Source organism: Elgaria multicarinata, chromosome 4 (genome assembly GCF_023053635.1).
Source record: "Elgaria multicarinata webbii isolate HBS135686 ecotype San Diego chromosome 4, rElgMul1.1.pri, whole genome shotgun sequence".
In the NCBI taxonomy this organism is placed as follows: domain Eukaryota; kingdom Metazoa; phylum Chordata; class Lepidosauria; order Squamata; family Anguidae; genus Elgaria; species Elgaria multicarinata.
Genome location: NC_086174.1, coordinates 35,596,179 through 35,614,736, shown reverse-complemented (window position 1 = coordinate 35,614,736; position 18,558 = coordinate 35,596,179). Strand labels below are relative to the sequence as shown.

The window sequence follows — 18,558 nt, the reverse complement described above, 5'->3', positions numbered from 1 at the left end:
TGTTGGGGTTTTTAAAAATCTTTTTAACAGACTTGTCTTTGAGACTGAAACAAAATGTCCTTTATTAATAAGCTTTTCAGTATTAAAAACAATGGTATGAGCCTTACCTAAAGCCTTCCTAGGCTCTTGGCAAGAAATACAAGGTGTATGTGGACTTCATTAATAAAGAAATAACAGACTACTATTTTTAATTGAGCTAATCTAACCATTTTTTTCAGGGCTTTTTTTTTTCCAAAAAAAACTCATGTTCCTTAGGCATTAAACATATTTCTAGCAGTTTATTTGGTCTGCACATTTGTGACTTTTTTCTTTCTGACACTTTCACCCCCACCCCACCCCCAATGGCAACAGCATGTTCTCATTTGATCGTATTACACAAAAATAAATAATGCGCTGTTAATTCTACAAACTACAAGGAACGGATAGGGTGTCTATGGCATAACAACACGGAGATCAAGTAAAGCCACGGGATAGATACAGCAACTCCACTTAATGGGATTTTTCCTGTTTTTTTCCTTTCACATAAGAACTCTACAAATTCTTCCAGTGTTTATTTTTTAAAAGGTTTTTCTTTTTCTTGTCATTCTTTCTTGTTAGTATTTTTTTATTTTTTTTTATTAAAAAATGCTTCTTGTCTATCTCACTAACCAAGTAGTTGAAATGTAGAATAAGGCCTTCACGGTTTTGCATCGGATGACAGTTTAAAAACAAAACAAAACAATGAAACAGGACTAGTACCGCTTTTTTTTTCCTTTTTAAAACACTGATGATCCTATGTGTTCTTTTTGTTTCTTCCTCTTGGTATGTTTCTTTCTCTTCTTTTCTTTTCCAGGGGGAAAAAATGCACATGCAGTGCTGCTCCGATGTATCCCTTAGCTGCACTTGCAAGACTTTACGATCATGTTCGAAAGTTGCTCGATTTTGGGAGTTTTGCCAATATAATACAAGATGGTGAGGGGTTCTAGATCCTGGGATACACAGCATGGAGATGCGGACGCTTCTGGATTGATAGTGTTATACAAGCTGAGTACCTGGAGGGAAGGAAAAGGGAGATGAAGTTATTTCCTCCAGATTCTCTAGAGCATCATAGTTTATGGATTGCATGAATTTCAAGTTGGTTTTAAGAACATAAAGAAGAGCCATGCTGCTGGATCAGACCATAGACCTATCTAGTCTAGTATGCTGTTTGCACAGTAGTCAACCAGATGCCTCGATGTGAAGCCCACAAGTAGGACATGAGCGCAAACCTACTCATGTTCCCCAGCAGTAGGGATGTGCTCCGCCTCTAATTGGACCGGTGAATTAGAAGCGGAGCGGGGGGCTTCACTTGCCCTTAAGGCGGAGGTGAAGAGGATTGGGGGGCCAGCGGAGCGTGGCGAAGAGGATCGAGGTGAAGGCGGATCCTTCGCCTCGATCCGGAGCTCCGCCAGAAAGGTAAGTGGGGTTTACCGGGCCCTGCTGCTGTTGCTGTCGACAGCGGTGACAGCGGCAGGGCCCGGTAACCCCCCCGCCCTCCTCTCCCTTACCTGTCTCCGTCCGCGGTCCGTCGGCGTCTTCAATTGAGCCCACGGTTCAACCTGGAAGTCTGGGCCGCTTGTTCAATTGAAGACGCCGACGGACCACGGACGGAGGCAGGTAAGGCCCCCCTCCCTCTTGGTCCCTTACTGGGCTCTGCCGCCGTCGCGCGCACGGGCGGCGATGGTGGCAGGGCCCGGTAAACCTCCCGCCCTCCTCTCTCGGCCTTACCTAGCACCACTCCCCTTCACTGCGGAGCTCCGCAGCGAAGAGGAGCGGAGTATGGGCGGAGCGGAGCGGAGTGGGCCGATCCGAAATTTTTGGATCGGCCCACGGGGCAGAGCGGGGGGTCCGTGCACACCCCTACCCAGCAGCATACTGGGTACACTTTCTCTGATACTGAAGGTATATAGCCATCAGAACTAGTAGCTATTGAAGCCATCCAAGTTGGTGGCCATCACTACATCTTATGGTAACCAGTTCCATAGTTTAACAATGCACTGTTTGAAGAAGGCCATCCTTTCATCTGTCCTGAATCTCCTACCAAACAGCTTCATGGTATAATCTGGGTTCTGCTATTATGGGAGAGTGAGAAAAAAAATCTCCCTAATCATGTTGTCCATATCATGGAACCATTCTACACCTCTATCATGTCTCTCCATACTTGCCTTGTTTTAATGCTTTAAATGTTTTAAGGCCCAGACCATTAATCAAAGTAAGCTTCAACACTACAGTTGCAGGTTCAGGGCACAACTAAAAGGCAGCAAATGCTCAAATACTTAAATAAATATTATTGGTAATGCTGCCAAAACACTAAATTCAGCAGTACAAATTTAGGACTTTCATAATTTCTGTATGTACAATGAGCCCTGACTCTGATCCACTGAAATTGAATATTTTTTGTAATTAAAAGAGAGATTTTTCTCCTCCATTTTATCCTCACAGTAATAACCCTGTGAGGTAGGTTGGACTGAAAGTCTGTGACTGGCCCAAAGTCACTCAGTGAGCTTCCATGGCCGAGTGGGGACTAGAACCCAAATCTCCTGACTCCCAGTCCAACACTTTAGCCACTACACCTATCTATCTATCTATCTATCTATCTATCTATCTATCTATCTATCTACCCACCCACCCACCCACCCATCCATCCATCCATCCATCCATCCATCTGTTAATTCTATTTCTCTGCAGTTTTTTAACAGGCTGAATCAGGAACTGGCTTTTAGATATATGTGGCCATACATTGAATCTATAGATATTAGAGTTGAGGGGTGGTGGATAGAATATCTTGAGAATGGAAGAACTGCACTGGAGCTGCTATTATTATTATTATTATTATTATTATTATTATTATTATTATTATTAAACATATTGCATTAGTTGTTTTTCAGGAGACTTAAGAGCACAGAAAGATTGGTAAGCTGCCATTTTATCACTTTTGAAAAGCTTGTGTCAACAAAGTAATGTTGCAGTATGGCCTATTAATTAAACTAGCTCTCATTTCATTTGGGCCAAAGAAGAACATCTAATTTTTATTTATAAAATAATTCCCACCCTGCCTTTTTAGTTCCTAATGTTAATGTCAATATCTGATCATAAAACAAAATCTCGAGTTTCCAAAGGAAGAAACTTACTCTACTGTGCTGAGTATCGGAGCTCCATAAATAGGGACAAGCTCCTGCACAGAAATTTGCATGGTATCCTTTAGGTTCATGTATCCATTTCCATCCAAGATCTCTCTTGAAGTCAATATAAAATGGACGCAAGCAGCAGTTATCTTGCACGTTCCTGTAAATGTAATTGCAGACAAATACCTTGTTAGAATCATGCCCACTGAAATTGGGATCTGGGGTGTGTCCGTGTGTCCCAGTGTTTTTCTCCCTTTGGAGGGAGTTCAGTCCAACTCTCAAAGGGATACTTTGCACAACCTATGTCATGTTCTCCAAGCTTTGTACATCTGGTGCTTTTTCTGGATGAAATTGGAGGTAGGCTTCATTATATCTACACATGTTTACTTTCAACATGGGGCAGAGTGAGAATTCTCTTGCTCCAGATGACCCCATTAATAAAGTGGTTTCAGAAAACCCTCTTTGTGCATGAGGAAAGCACATGGGCTAGCCTTGCCCCCTGCCAACACTAGTGAGCATGACAAGGGCCTTGGGTGTGTACCAAAGTAGGCATGTACCACTCCTCCAAACAAGGGGGATTGTCAGCCAATCGTGGAGGAGCTCCACATGCACACCTTAGCATGCACCCAGGGCCCTTTCTCATACTGGCTGAAGGTGTGGCCAGTGAAAAGGAATAGTGGCAGGGGCAGAGTGGATCCATGTGGCTCCTTCCTGCCTGCTTTTAACACAGGCACCTATTCTGAGAGCACATTATTCTGTGCTTTCTCCCTCTTTCCACTGAGTGTGAATCAATGACCCAATTACATCTAACACAGAGACATAACATGGAAGCATTACTTAGCTGACTGGTATGAGAAAATGCCAGAACAATAAATCGCTCAGGGATGCAGTGGGCAGCCTCCTCTACGGATGAATTTACAGAAGACTTACTTTATCAAATTCATTTTTGTCTTGTGGCACACAGTGTCTTCCTAACCACATTTACTCAGACGTAAGTCTTGCTGAGTTCAGTGTGACTTACTCCCACTTGCAAAGCACCCTGGAGAGCTCCTTTAGAGTTTTGACTGGTTCTAACTGAAACCTGGAGCGGATTCGCAGCCCCACTTACATCGGAACCACCAGCCCCCACTGCCTGACGCCCCTACATTCCCCCATGGGTCCTTATGTGCAGAAAGCTGCTGCTTCATCAGGGCTTGATGAAGAGCTCCATCACACAGGGGGAAACACGCTCCCTAACGTCGCTTCTCCGCCCATGTTTTCATTGCCCAGTTACTTCCTCTTTCAAAAGAGGAAGTACACAACGAGCATGAGGCCCATTCAGTTGGCTGTTCTAATCGCGCTGCTTCTCCTACACACAGCAGGAGAGAGCAGCGACTTCCGGGTTTAAAATATATTGCACTTTTTGCAGAGCTTTTTTGTCACGCAAGGAAGGCAAGAAGGGGTGGAAGGCAGACAACGCCATGGGAGGGACCTGCAAAAAATCCGTGGTTGCCCAGTAACGAGTGTGCAATAAAATGCTCGTTTGATGGAGCTCAAAAGCTCTGTTACAAATGCTCCTTGACTGCAGACACCAACAGGTAGTTTGGGGCAGAAAGAGGAGGACCACCAATGGAGGTGGGGAGAATCACCTCCCCAAGCAAAAGGCAGCTTCAACAGAGCAATTTTCGTAAAGTCTACAGCAAGGGAGCAAAGATCTAAGCAGCCCCTCTGTGCCTGCTGCAAACCCAATAATTATACTGCCCTTCCCAAGCAGTTGCTACCTGCATTTTTAAAAATCACCTTTAGGCTGCAACCCAACACACACTTACCTGGGAATAGGGCAGAATCTACACTACTGCTTTATAATGGTTTATAACAGTAGTGACAACTGTTTAGGCCCAGGAAACACTCCATATATAGTTTTTAACCCATTTTCAAAGTGTTATATCTTGCTGGGTGTAGATCTGGCCTAGGTCCCAGTGAACTGAATGAGACTTCCTTCTGAGTAGATGTGCATAGGATTACACTGTGCATGTACCGTCTAGTTTGATTCTCAATTTGCAATCCACTGGGAGAGTAAACCCTTGAGTTTACCCTTCTGGTACTCCCCTCCCAGTTTGGATTATGTGATCTATCCTCCTAATATGCCACTCTGAATTCATTAGCGTAGCCTACAACAGTTCAAAATGTAATCACAAACGAATGAATCAAATTACGGCCAATAGCATGTAGTCATTGTAATGACAGGATGGGGACAATTCATTCTCTGGGAAGAAGCGTCAAAACAGGCTTTTGGGCCTGCGAGTAACAGGGAGACAGAGACCATGAAAGATAGAGTTGCATTAATATGACGTGAGATTGTAGAGATGACCATGATGTGTTGTCACAGTCAGGAAGTCTGAGGGCCTTCCTCACAGAATCATAGGATGGTTAGGAATGGTTCACATGACACGCTAAGCCATAATGTTTAGCTCAAAATGCTTAACCACCGTGGCTTAGTGTGTTGTCTGAACAGGGAATGGCTTAGTTGTTGTGTGATAGTTGTTGTGTGAACCATGGCTTAGATTTACATGTGAACCATACCTAACCATGGTTGCTACATAACCATGGTTTAAATGCACTCACTAACCATTTGTTGTAAAAGGGTTAGTGGTGGCCTAACCATGACTTAGCATGTTGTCTGAACAGGGTCACTGAGTCAGACCATTGGTCCATCTAGCCCAGTATTGTTGACACTGACTGGAAGCAATGGCTCTCCAAGGTTTCACTACTTGCCCTATCTGGGACGTTCTGTATGCAGGCTGTAGCTGTCCAGTTTAATGATAAAGGCCGTCCAGTTTAAAGATAAAGATCCATAGGAAGGAAGCACAGGGACCTTCATTTGCTCTGTCGTTGCAATGTTTAGGTGGTTTGGAGGCTTTCCAAATTTTTGCTGATATATAATAATTTTGTATAGCATTCCCTAGCCAGCCATGCTGGGTGAGGAATACTGAGAGTTGTAGGACTTTTTTTCCTGGCAAAACATACATAGGATTGTGCCCCAAATCAGTTATGACTAGATATAGGGTAACATCTAACATAAGTTCAACATTGAAATGAATGGGACTTGAGTTAGTCATGACTAATTTAAGTCCCATTTATTTCTATGGGTCTACTCTAAGTAGGATTTAGGTTGGATTTCACCTATACTGTCCACGCTGAGGCTGGCTCAAACTTTAAGCAATTTTACAGGATAGTAGGGGCTGTGCACCGCCTTGGGCCAAATCCCCAAACCGAGATGAGGCGGGTTGATTCGGCCTACTTTGCCTCAGTTCCCAGTTGGTTCTGGGTCAGCTCGAGGCCCCCCGGGCCCCCCGAATCTTGCCTCGGCTTTAACACCGAGGCAAGGCAGGCAACCCCCAAAGCACTCCCAAGTCAAATCGGGGCTGTTTCGGGGGCTCCGAACTGGCTTCAGAGGCAAATCGGGGGGACCCTGCACAGCCCTACAGGATAGGTGGGATCACACTTATGTTAAATGTGCAAGGGGAAAAGGTAGTCCAAATTCTAGTGCCTGCTGGCTGCTGGGATTCTTGCAAAAGTGGGCCTTGATCTGGTTCAACCACTTTTTATGTTCTTAAGCAAGTTCATTTAAGAGAGATTTGTTACATGCCTTAACCGTTGGGTAGAATCTGTCCTACTTTACAGGGGACAGCCTTCTTATTTGAAGGGCTGCCAGCACAATCCTCTTTTGAAGGCATCCTCTACTTGAAGAGCTGTCCACTTTAAAGATAAAGAACCACAGGAAGGGAGTACAAGGACCTGGAAGATCCCCATCAATAGGTAGTACCTGGACAGCAGATTGACCAGGCACACAAGTCATCTGGCCACAGACTTCACCATGGTGGCGAGATGGATTGTATTTCTATTGAAATTGTAGTAATCATTTCTAAAATTGTATTTATACATATAAATTAGCAAATGCACATTTTCTGCAAATTGGTGCCCTCTTCTATCCTCTGTTTTGGTGGTGTGTGTCCTCTGTTTTGACAGTGTGCAAGTGGCCACCAGACTGTTATATGATTCTGAGTATGCACTCTTGCTGGACCATGGAGTGTGTGTGTGTGTGTGTGTGTGTGTTTTAAAGTGGAAGATTAAACTCGACCCACATCAAATTTAGTATATGTAGACTTAATGTTGAATCAAGGCCTTCTTTGCTAGGCTTTGGAACTGGGCGATCCAGTCGGATAGTTCCTCTTTGGGCTAGCCCTGTTTTATCAAACTTGGAGAAACCAGCACCCATTATACATTATTCAGATGGTGTATTCTGTGACATATGAAGCCAGAAGTCTGCAATATTCTTATTTTTCTTCTTCTTCTTCTACTGATGAGGATGATGACAAGACACTTTCTACCAAACATAAGCACTTTTTGAAATCAATGTGCATTAAAGTGTTTAATAATGCCAATTATTAAGGGTATTTCAACAATCCCATTCCAGATTTCAGAAAATTACTAGGACACCCCAGGCACAAAAGAAGAGAGAAATAATAATGAATAGGAGGGGGGAGTGGAAATTAGTCTTATGAATAGAACTATGATAACATTTTGACCAGTTTTGGAAGCTTATGGATTTGAAAGTATTAGAATTCATATACTAAGATCTCCTTAGAGAGTATCGAAGTCTACGCTAGCACTAAAGTAAATTATGTTGCTCTAGCATAAGCAACCTCTGAAGCAACGGTAATGGTGTTAGCTGGCAAACTGGATTCCTGGGGGAGCCAGGTTCAAACTATGGTTTCAGATCCTGGCTTGTTCTGAAACCTTAGTGTAAACAAGCGTGGTTCCCTGGAGAGTAAAAGAGGAAGAACAGGGAGGGGTGTAGCTGAGTGCAAAGCTCACATGGGTCATTCATGTTTGGAGAAGACATTGTTTCCTGTTAAGTTTGAATTGGCTCACATTATGTTTTGGGAGAGATAAATATGATTCCTTAACTCTTAAGATCAGTGGAAGATAAGGCAATTTAGAGTAAATAAAGTCCATTTTTTCTCCCATTAGATTAGTTGTAGCAGAGACTATCAGAACTTGAGTGTGTCAGAATACTACCACCCTTCATTTATAACTAACAAGAGGAGTATCATGTAAATGAAAATGCTCCCTGACTTAAGTTTGTTCTTTTACAATTTTTGTTCTGCTGAACTGCTTTGTAGTGATTCAATAAAATGCTATTAAAATGAATTTGATACAGAAAAGAAGTAATAAATTAATGGAGTGCATTCATATGATATGCGTACTAACGTATTATTATGCATGCATACAGACATATAACATCTCAATCCATAGTTACCGAAAGCAATAGGCAGCATCTAGAGCACGCTTCTTCCGCCGACTGGACTGTTGCGACTCAAGTCTGTAGGAGGGTAATAACATTAGCAGGAGATGTGGGGTCTTCCCACTGTATTTTTTCCTACTGGGCTTTAAAGATTTCTCACCACTGGGATATGTGTAGTAGTCATCAATACCTTCAAAAAATACATTTTTGGTAATAAATATTGTGTTGCTCTTTTGGAACAAATTATATAAACCATCTCTTTATAAAAACCCTGAATCATAGAAAAACCAGGGGCTCTGGCATCAGCTGTGTGCATTTACGACATGCCGGTATGCATATTTGAATGTGGGAAGTAACTCACATTGAGTTAAACGATCCAACGCTCTCTGGTTTATCTCATTTCAGATAATTTTCCAAACCATTCTTTAGAGGATTAGAAACATTATGTTTTTCTACATCCTTCCCTCCCCTCATCGCACACCAATGCCCTCCTTCACTTCAGAGTTGTTCAAATTGTAGTTTGCTGTCCAAACTGGAGAAACTATGGTTAATATTAAGCTCCAAATACTGGTTTGAAAATGACGGCTTGAAAACCATCAAACCATGATTTGTAGATTAGCACTAACCTTGGTAGCTGCTCTGGATAGTCATGGCAAACTATGGTTAGAATAACCTAAAATCGGAGGAGGGAATTAGTGCATGAGAGGGAACAGAGAGTATATGAGCCTATGGCATGTACCCAAGCCTTCAAATTGTGGCATTCAAATTCAGCCTGTATTTTGCCTTCAATCTCAATCTTGAAAAAAATGGCTTTTATGCAATTCAGTATAAAGCAGTGCCAGGAAACTCTGTACTATATCATCTGCTTCATCCACATTAATGATTAGTTATTTGATAAATTGTAATACAAGATATTAAAGTTCCTTTTTTTGCAATTATTTCAGTATAACATGAACCTGGATGATAATTTTACTCAAAACTAACATCCACTCTTCTGATCCACTCAGCTTCCTTCATTTCTCATTTGCTAAGCAAGATGTACAGTGCAACCCAAAGCAAGGCTACTTAGAAGTAAGTTCCACAAAGCTCAATGGAGCTTACTCCCTAGTAAGTGCTCTTACTAAGCAGTCAAACAGCAAAATCTATAATAAGACTGCCATCTATTTTAATGGGGTTGGATTGCACTAGAATGTTCAGAAAATCAATTTCTAGTCTGTACGTTATAAAAATGTTATCAATAAAGAAGTGTACACACATTTATACATATCAGCACACAGTTCCTCATACTTATGACTCTTTGGAGCAAACTCCATGTATAGCAGCAATACTGGATACTGTGCAGTAATTGCATATATAAACATCATTGTTATAGTGCTTATTCCTGACTGCCATCTTAAGTGCCCAGAATAAATGTGCTAAGCAAAGGACCACTGCTTTCCCTCACCCAAGTTCATAAGACACCTCTGTATTCATCATCAAAACAGTTAGGAAAAGAGATAAACTACATGCTATGCTAAATGCATAGCACAGATCTGGACCACCGTCCCTGGGTAGGGGAGGTTTAAACATTCCCACCAAGCCACTCCCCCTGCCGTCATTTAGAAAAGAGAAAAAAGAGAAACTCAATTAACACCAATGGAGTCGTCGTCGTCCCCTGCACAATCAGGCAGAGGGGAAGCTACTGGGTGGGAAGATTTAAACCTCCCGTAGCTGCAAGCATTGATCCTAATTTGGATTGGAGTTCCGCAAACTTAGATGGAGGTAAAAAAAGAAAGTGAGGATCTGCAGTCCGCTACATATTTTGCATAGTCTGTACTTTATTTATTTTATTTATTTTTATTTATTACATTTAGATCCCACCTATTTCCTTCCAAGGAACCCAAGTTGGTGTACATAATCCTCCTCCTCCTCTTCTTCATTTTATCCTCACAACAATAACCCTGTGAGGTAGGTTGGGCTGAGAGTCTGTGACTGGCCCAAAGTCACCCAGTGGGTTTCCATGGCCGAGTGGGGACTAGAACCTGGATCTCCTAACTCCCAGTCCAACTCTTTAGCCACCACACCTTAGCCCTAATACCGTGCCAACCACAGTCTAAATGTTAACCTCCAAGCCCAGAAAGTGGTTAAATCCAACCCTGTTCCATCCTGAATTATTCTGATGGCACTGTGCACAGGAAGAAAACTTCTAGGGTTGAATGGACCCTAGTAAAGCACTCTGATGTGCAAAGTAAAGCACCCTGATGTACATGTTCTAAATCCTTTATAATAGGCAGGGGGAACCTCTGGACGGTAGGCTGAATATGGCCATCAGGGTTTCCCAACTGGCCTGCTGAGCTTCTTTCCCAGGCCCGGTTCCCTCTCATTCATTTCCCCTGCCCTGGTGTCCAGAGAGGGGAAAGGGCTTATCTCTGAGCTGCAGCAAATAGGAGATCAGCCCTTTCCCCTCTGTCAGCACAGGGACAGGCTTAGCTTCAGTCTCAACACTGGAACAGGGGAAAGGCCTTCTCCCTGGTCAGTAGCAGGTCTCTGCTCTCTTCTCCTGCCTCTCCACATCTTCCTCAATCTTCTCCATCCACCGAATTGCATGTTTTACATGGACTGCAGAAACTCCTCTTATCACACAATCATTTTCATTTTTATGTTTTGTTATTACCTGCAAATCTTGCCTCTAATTCTTCGCTTTTATTTGGGATGATATAATTATTTGAAGGCACAAACGTGCAGCATGGACAATGTAAACTTATTTTAAATCCAAGATTCCTGTCTGCAAAACACAAGAGGAAGGGAAATTGCCTTTAGATCAGGTACAGACCTGAAAATAGTCAGATTAACGTATGCAGGCCCTCAGTGGTCAAAGGATTAGGGTACTGTCACCTCTGTGGTGAAGCCATTCTTGTACAGCATCAGTTACATCAAAAGATAGCCATTCGCCTTCCGCTCTTGTCTTAACTACCTTGCTATCAATGTAACGTTGCATTGGTGATGTTAGATCTTTGGATTTGAGAACCTGCAAGGAAGAGAAAAAAAAATATATTCTGTAGATTTTGCACTGTCAGGATTTCACTGGGAGAACAGATAGCTAACTAGGGTTCAAAGCTGAACGGCAATAAGTGCAGAAAGTAACTGCAAAACTTGAGGTTACACCATCAACATCTACTCATATATATGGCACAAAATTGGATTCTAATATCGGAAAAGCATAAGGTATTTTGAACTTCTAAAATTAAGGTCAGTATGGTACAACATCTTTAATATTTTAATATTGACCCCGTTCAGACAACATGCTAAACCATGCTGCTTAACCACAAAATGGTTAAAGGAATGCTTGACCATGGTTTACGGTGTCGTCTGACACACATTTTCCCGAATCATCCGCCCCATTAACCACATTGTGGTTAGGCTCACTAAGGGAAACTTAACCACAAAAGTGTTGTCTGCAAGCATTCCACATGTGGTTAGCGTTAACCACAGCTGAATATGGTTAAGCTAACCACAAAGCCCAGAGTGTCATCTGAACCAGGCCATTGTGTTACTTTCATCGGCTTTATTGTTGTTCCGATGGTTATCTTATTATTCCTTTGGGGGAGGGGGCTTATGATTGGAAACCGCCCCCAAGGGCATTTGTAATTTGGGCAGGATATGAATCAAATAAATCCATCCATGAGTGTACTTTTTAAAGGTGTTGTTTCCTCCTCCACTTGCCAGTCAAGGCCACTGAAAGCGAAGAGATGCCGAATGGGACTTTTAAGGTGCAACTGTGAAAAATCCACAGTTGCTTTAGCCTCGGTTGCACACTGATGCACAACCAACCTAGCCAGCCAAATGTGTGGTCGCTTCCGCATTTGGCTGATGGCCGCACCTCTTTCCTCTGGCCCTACCGAATTTCACTGAATCATGTGGTGGTTTCTGAGCGTTTGCGCATGTTTCCAGCTCTAAAAGATTGAAAAGCCTCTCCTAAGGATTAGCTACTGGCATGGCTAATCCCCTCCATGGGGGGTTTCAATGGGTGTGGGGGGGGGGTTCCACAAAATCTGGTGGGCTGAAAATCCCAGTGAAGACACCCCTTCCCCTCTGTCCAGAGTGAACCGGCTGGGCTTTGGAAGTGGTGAATAATCCACCACCACTCCACTCCTGCCCACTCAGGAATGCCCTGTAGACTGGTTTTATTATTTAAAAGAACCGCTCAAAGCCTTTTGCGTTAACAGCTCTTTTTCAATAGTATTTTCCCTTTCAAACATCTTTCTAAATGAGTGGTCAGGTTCTCATTAACTTTCTACTTCCTCCCCTTGAAAACACTGAGAGAAGGCAAATGCCTTTGAAAAAACGAGCTGTAAAGGTCAATGTATTTCAAATTGCATTTTGGGGAAGGGAAGGGCTTGGATCCTAAGAAGTTTCTGCTCACAGAAGGAGTGTTGCAGTCACGGAAGGGGTCCTTCCACAGACACAGAAGAACCCTCACAAGCGGTCTTCTGTGAACGGAAGCTCCTTCATCTCAAAGAGTTAAGGTGCAAGCCATTGTTCTACAACACCTTTGGAGAGTTTCCTCTTGCTTTTTGTCATGGGCTGGGGCAGCTCTCTTGTTTCCGAGAGGATACAAGTATGAGCCATATTTATGAGTCTTGTTATACAAAGTTCGTAGCATGAGCTGGCCGTGAGGAACAAATGCCAGAGGTGGGCCAACGTTAGTCTGTAACAGCCAACGCAAAGAAAGAGCCTCTTGGCGTCTTCATTATAAAGGTTAATTAATAGGCAGTCAGTGCTGTAGCTCACCCCAGCTATTTGGACCATCAGTTCACCCATAGGGTGGGAAGGGGCATGAAACTGGTTTGCCTAGTTACTACTATTATGATTATTCACTCTCTCTAACAGAAAAATATGTTGGCGAGTGCTGACAAAAATGAAGCTCAAACAGGGCCACTGGAGGTATCACAATGCTTGGGTCTTGTAGAGGTACAAAAAGGGCTTAAAACAAAAGAAGGGCCCAATGAAAACTGATGATTATCTGGCTTGAGCAATAGCCACTTTTTCTTCCCCCATCTCCAATTTGGCTTTGTTCACTCTCTTGCCTGATGAAGCATCCTGGAGAAATCAAAACCTTGCACAGTATTTTGTGACCTTTGTATTAGCCTCATAAAGATATTACAGTGCTATGAATTCTGGACATTTTCTACGTTTTGTTTTTTGTATTAAAAGCAAGCAACTTGTGAGAGCAAAACTTCTGGGTTGCATATCTTTGTGTGCAGAGAACCAGTTTGATGCAGTAGTTAGAGTGTCAGATTAAGGTTGCATTTGAGCATAATGCAAAAAATGGTTTACCAATATAGGAACGTCTGGGAATGTTTAGCTCAGAGAAAAGGCAAATGAAGGGAGACATGACAGAGGTGCAAAAATAATGCATAGTGTGGAGAAAGTGGATAGAGACATCTCTCTCTCTCTCTCTCTCTCTCTCTCTCTCTCTCTCTCTCTCTCTCTCATATAATACTAGAACCTGGCATCATCCCATAAAGCTGATTCATGGGAGATTCAGGACAGATAAAAGGACGTACTTCTGCACAACATGCAAGTTAAACTATGGAATTCACTTCCACATGATGAAGTGATGGCCATCTCTTCAAATAGCTTTAAAAGGAAATTAGATTCATGGGAGATTCAGGACAGATAAAATTCAGGACGTACTTCTGCGCAACATCCAGCCTTGGGCATGGCTGGAAGAAGACCCATCACAGTGGACCCCGAGGCAGTTTGCAAGACAAATGAAACAACTACTATCAACTCCAAATAAACCACTAAAACACAGTACAAATAAAACAACAATACAGTATGCAAAATAATTATCACAGGCTGGGGCAAATAAAGCCAGTTCTATTTGCCATCCAAACAACTGAAGAGATGGTGATGAAGAATGTTTGGCCTACTCTCCTTAGCTCATTAGACCCACAACAGTCTTGCAAAATAAGTCAACCATATTCCCATTTTACAGATGGAGAATTGTGGCTGAGAGAGAGTGGTTTACTCAAGAACATTCCGAGAGTTGATCTATAAGTTCATCTATGCTTGCCATCTCCCAGGTTCAAAATCAATACTTTAGCCACTGGATAAAAGTGGCTGCAGAACAGGGAGGGAAGCCCATTGAGTGATCCTGGGCCAATCACTGGCCCTGTTCAGAGGACACCTTAAACCACATCTTTAACCACAGTGGTTAAGCCAGAAAGCCAGGCTGTGTTCAGAAGACATCTTAAACCATGGCTTTAACCATGGTGACTAAGGCCACATCTAGACCTAAGGTTTATCCTGAGATCATCTAGGGTTCACCCCTGCCTGAGTACTGGATCCCCTGTGTGTCACCTAGATGAACAGGTTTGACCCCTGGATGATACAGGGATAAACCTTAGGTCTAGCTATGGCCTAAGGCAAAAAGCTTTATTCCCCATGGTTAAAGGCATGGTTTAAGATGTCTTCTGAATATGGCCCGGCTTTCTGGCTTAACCACCATGGTTAAAGCTGTGGTTTAAGGTGTCTTCTGAATGGGGCCTGTATCTTTTATCCTGACCTACATCATAGGGTTGTTGTAAGGCCATCATTGGAGGTGGAAGAGGACTATGTATGCAGCCCTCAGCTCCTTGGAGGATTGGCAAGCTAGAAATGTAATAAATAAATAAATAATCCCGTTCCCCCATCTGACAGCGAGTGTTGAGCTCTGACATCAACACAAATGTTTGCTTCTCTTTTTCTTCCTGGAAAATTAGTTATGCGGTCAGTTCCTTGCTGAAAAGCTTTTTGCATGAATGTCTTTGGACCGTGGGCCGCTTTGCTTTTTTCGGCAACCGGGCCTACCTGCCAAACATTCCAAGCCATGCTCTTCCTCCAGCTAGACATATGTGTGATGCTATGTGACTGCAAAGGGGAGTGGACTCACAGCCACGGAAGCCAACAGGGGTCTCTCCTTTGGCTGCAGTGAGCTTTGGATCTGGCAATAATTGAGAGCAGAATGTGGTCCTTATAAACTATTGTACGAGGTGCAGCGTTCTTGCCAAAATACAAAAGGTACATATGACTTGCCAAATGTTTTAAAGCCTATAGTTCTGTGATCCGCTTCCTGAGAAATTGCCAAGCACGTTCATCATGCAAGATTGCAAATAAAGCATACTGCACGCACAACCCAAACTCAATTATAACCTGGGTGGATGTAACACAGCTCCAATGGATGCCATTCGTCCACACAGTCACAATAACCTCTTAAGAGTTGCTACCGTACTTCTGCGTTCATGTTTAAATCCTGCATGCTTTTAAAAATGATGTTCCTAGCCCTCATGAGTATATAAAAAAAGCTTTTCAATGGGCACAAGATCAGCTGGATGTTTTTATGTGTGCGCAGGATATGTGCCCCTACACAACTATCATTTCTTACTTAGGCGCTCTCAATTTTAATTCACTGCCAGTTCTTCATGTTGGCTGTTATGAACATCATCTTTCAGTGCCTATTATCTGCAAGGGTTTCTAGCCCGTAAGGATACAACACTGTTCTATATCTGCCTTCCCTCCTGAACCAAATATTCTTATTGAACAGCTATCTTTGCCAACAATATTCTAATTTCATTGCTGATTAAAAAGCTACAATATCTTGGTGGTGGGGAGGGGCTTATTTAGAAATGATTACTCTGGATAGTGTGCTTGTGTGTGCTTGTGTGTTAAGAAGTGGAGGTTGCTGGGGAACATGGGGTGTGTGTGCTGTTGCACCATGTCCTGCTTTGTTGGTCCCTGGCTGATGGCTGGTTGGCCACTGTGTGAACAGAGTGCTGGACTAGATGGACCCTTGGTCTGATCCAGCATGACACTTTTTATGTTCTTGTGTTCTTATGAGGTAGGTACAACTGTAGAGGTAGGATGGATTGGGATGGATTACAACTTTAAGGGTGTTGTCTACATGGCAGCTACCTCTGCAGTGAATTTTGTACTTTAGGACTATAGCAGAAAATTTAGGAAGTGGTACTCCAACATGAACAAAAATACCATATTATATGTCAGAATTCCTCAATGTGATTACTCACACTAACTTCTCTAACCTGGGTTCCCTATAGACTGGTGGAGATCAGCACATCATGTTTTTTCTTAGACATGTCGTGAAACATTTCACTGTGACTGATAAGTTAGAGCAAGGATGCAGAACCTCTTTCAGTCCGAGGGCCGAATTCCATTTCAGAGAAGCTCTGAAGGGTCACAATCCAGAGGTGGGTGGGGAAAGGGGGCCGGTCCAAATGCAAAAATGCTGGGACCAAAATACCAAAAAATACGAGTCTCTTTTAGCTTAAACCTCTTATTCCCAGTAACTAAGCCTTAGGAGAAGCATTTCAACCTTTTAGAATGGGGAAACATGTACAAAAACTGGAAAACACCGGATAGTTGTCAGTCGGGGAAAGGGGAGGGGCCAGAGCAAGTAGGCGTGGCCACATGGGGAACCCTGGGGAACCGGATTGGACCGCAGGTGGGCCAGATTCGGCCCTCAGCCTTGGGTTCTGCACCGTAGAGTTAGATGGACTGAAACTGGGGCAATACATTGGAACAAAGTCCCTAGCCCTCTTGATAGCCAAGCAAAAGACCATCTATTATGCTAGGAAGGCTCCCCGATGCTTCACCCTCATTTTTTATTTCTTCACTTAGCACAAAGTGGCCTCAGTAGTGTCAAAAGAATGGAAAAACAGTCTCAAAGGTTTCACTGCAGGACAGTCTCAAAGGTTTCACTCCAGGAAAATGCTGACATGCTCAGTGCAATTTCTGGCAGTTTTAGAAGGTTTCGATTGAGGTTGTCAGGAACCAAGACGTAATGCAAAACAAAACAAACAGATCTCTGCAAAAGGGCACCAGCATTTAGCTCTAACTCGCCTGAGGCATGGTAGGTTTTATTGAAATATTGAGCCAGAGAAGCCAAAGCCACAAAACCAGAGCAAGTTGTCCTTTTCTGTTTCTAGAGATGCTGATTTATGCAGCTCCCCCAGTCTTTGTAGGCCTCCATGCACTCATGCCCATTAAGTTAAAATGAAAGATAATCTATGTGAGAATTTTACATCAGATTTCCTGTCCAACATAAAAGCTAGTGCTTCCTGGCTCTTCCACAATTCTATGTTCCTCTCCTCCAAGAGGAACACAGAAAGGCGAGATCAAAACGAGAGAAAGAGCTCGGTCATCACCCTACTGATGGCAAACAGGCAAAGCCAAGCAAGAGGACTCCTGCAGACCCTTGCCAAGCCTTGCAGCTGTTTTATCGCCAATATCACTTCATCAAGAGTAGCAAACGCATCATAGGATCAGTAGGGGCAACCAGGCAAATATCAGTAACCGAGGCCACATGTACATTGCACATCAGCCTTTCCAACCTGACCTCCTCCAGATGTTTTGGACGTTGACTTTGGCCAGTGCAGCCAAAGTTCAGGAATGCTGGGTAGCCCAAACATTGGGAGGGCTGTAGAATGGTGGCAGCATGTATTAATGGCAGACGTACCTTTAAACAGGAGATGTCATGTGAGTTTTTCTAAATTAAACAGATAGTGCCAAGGCACACGACTACTTTTCTATAGACATCAAACTGTGGTACGCAATTCTTATAAACATATATCAATTCTTAAATTACAATTTTTATATTTTTATATAACACTGAGGAAATCTGTTTAACTTCGTCACATTTGTTTCATAAGACTGAACATACAGCTTGTTGCTCTTTATCATTGTCTGATTTAACTGTTTGTTTCAAATATCTTTTACTCAGCTGTTTCAGCTTGGTAATAATAATTGTATATCTGTATTTTCACTGTCACAGTGACGATATTGTGTGTGTGTGTGTGTGTGTGTGTGTGTGTGTGTATGTGTGTGTGTGTGTGTGTGTGTGTGTGTGTGTGTATATATATATATATATATATATATATATATATATATATATATGAATTGATATATGTTTATGAGAATTGCGTCCCCCAGTTTGATATCTATAGATTAGTAGTTGTGTGCCTTGGCACTATCTGTTTAATTTTGACATTGACAACGTTGACTACTGCCTTCTCTAATGATTTATGTCAGTTTTTCTTTCACGGAGACATGACCCCCTCCCTGCCTTCGCCTCAATCTTTCACAATATTT

At 42.8% G+C, this 18,558-nt stretch overlaps 1 protein-coding gene across 1 annotated transcript in view; it reads right to left on the bottom strand.

Moving 5' to 3' along the window:
- Nucleotides 1–242: 242 nt before the first annotated feature.
- TGFB2 (transforming growth factor beta 2) overlaps nucleotides 243–18,558 on the bottom strand; it is a 99,361-nt gene continuing 81,045 nt past the window's right edge. The window contains exons 3-7 of the mRNA XM_063124073.1: nucleotides 11,305–11,437; nucleotides 11,084–11,194; nucleotides 8,446–8,620; nucleotides 3,150–3,303; nucleotides 243–1,031 (exon numbers count right to left, since the gene is read on the bottom strand). Of these exons, the coding sequence (XP_062980143.1) occupies nucleotides 873–1,031; nucleotides 3,150–3,303; nucleotides 8,446–8,620; nucleotides 11,084–11,194; nucleotides 11,305–11,437 (732 nt within the window). The 3' untranslated portion in view covers nucleotides 243–872. The remainder of the gene's footprint in view (nucleotides 1,032–3,149; nucleotides 3,304–8,445; nucleotides 8,621–11,083; nucleotides 11,195–11,304; nucleotides 11,438–18,558) is intronic.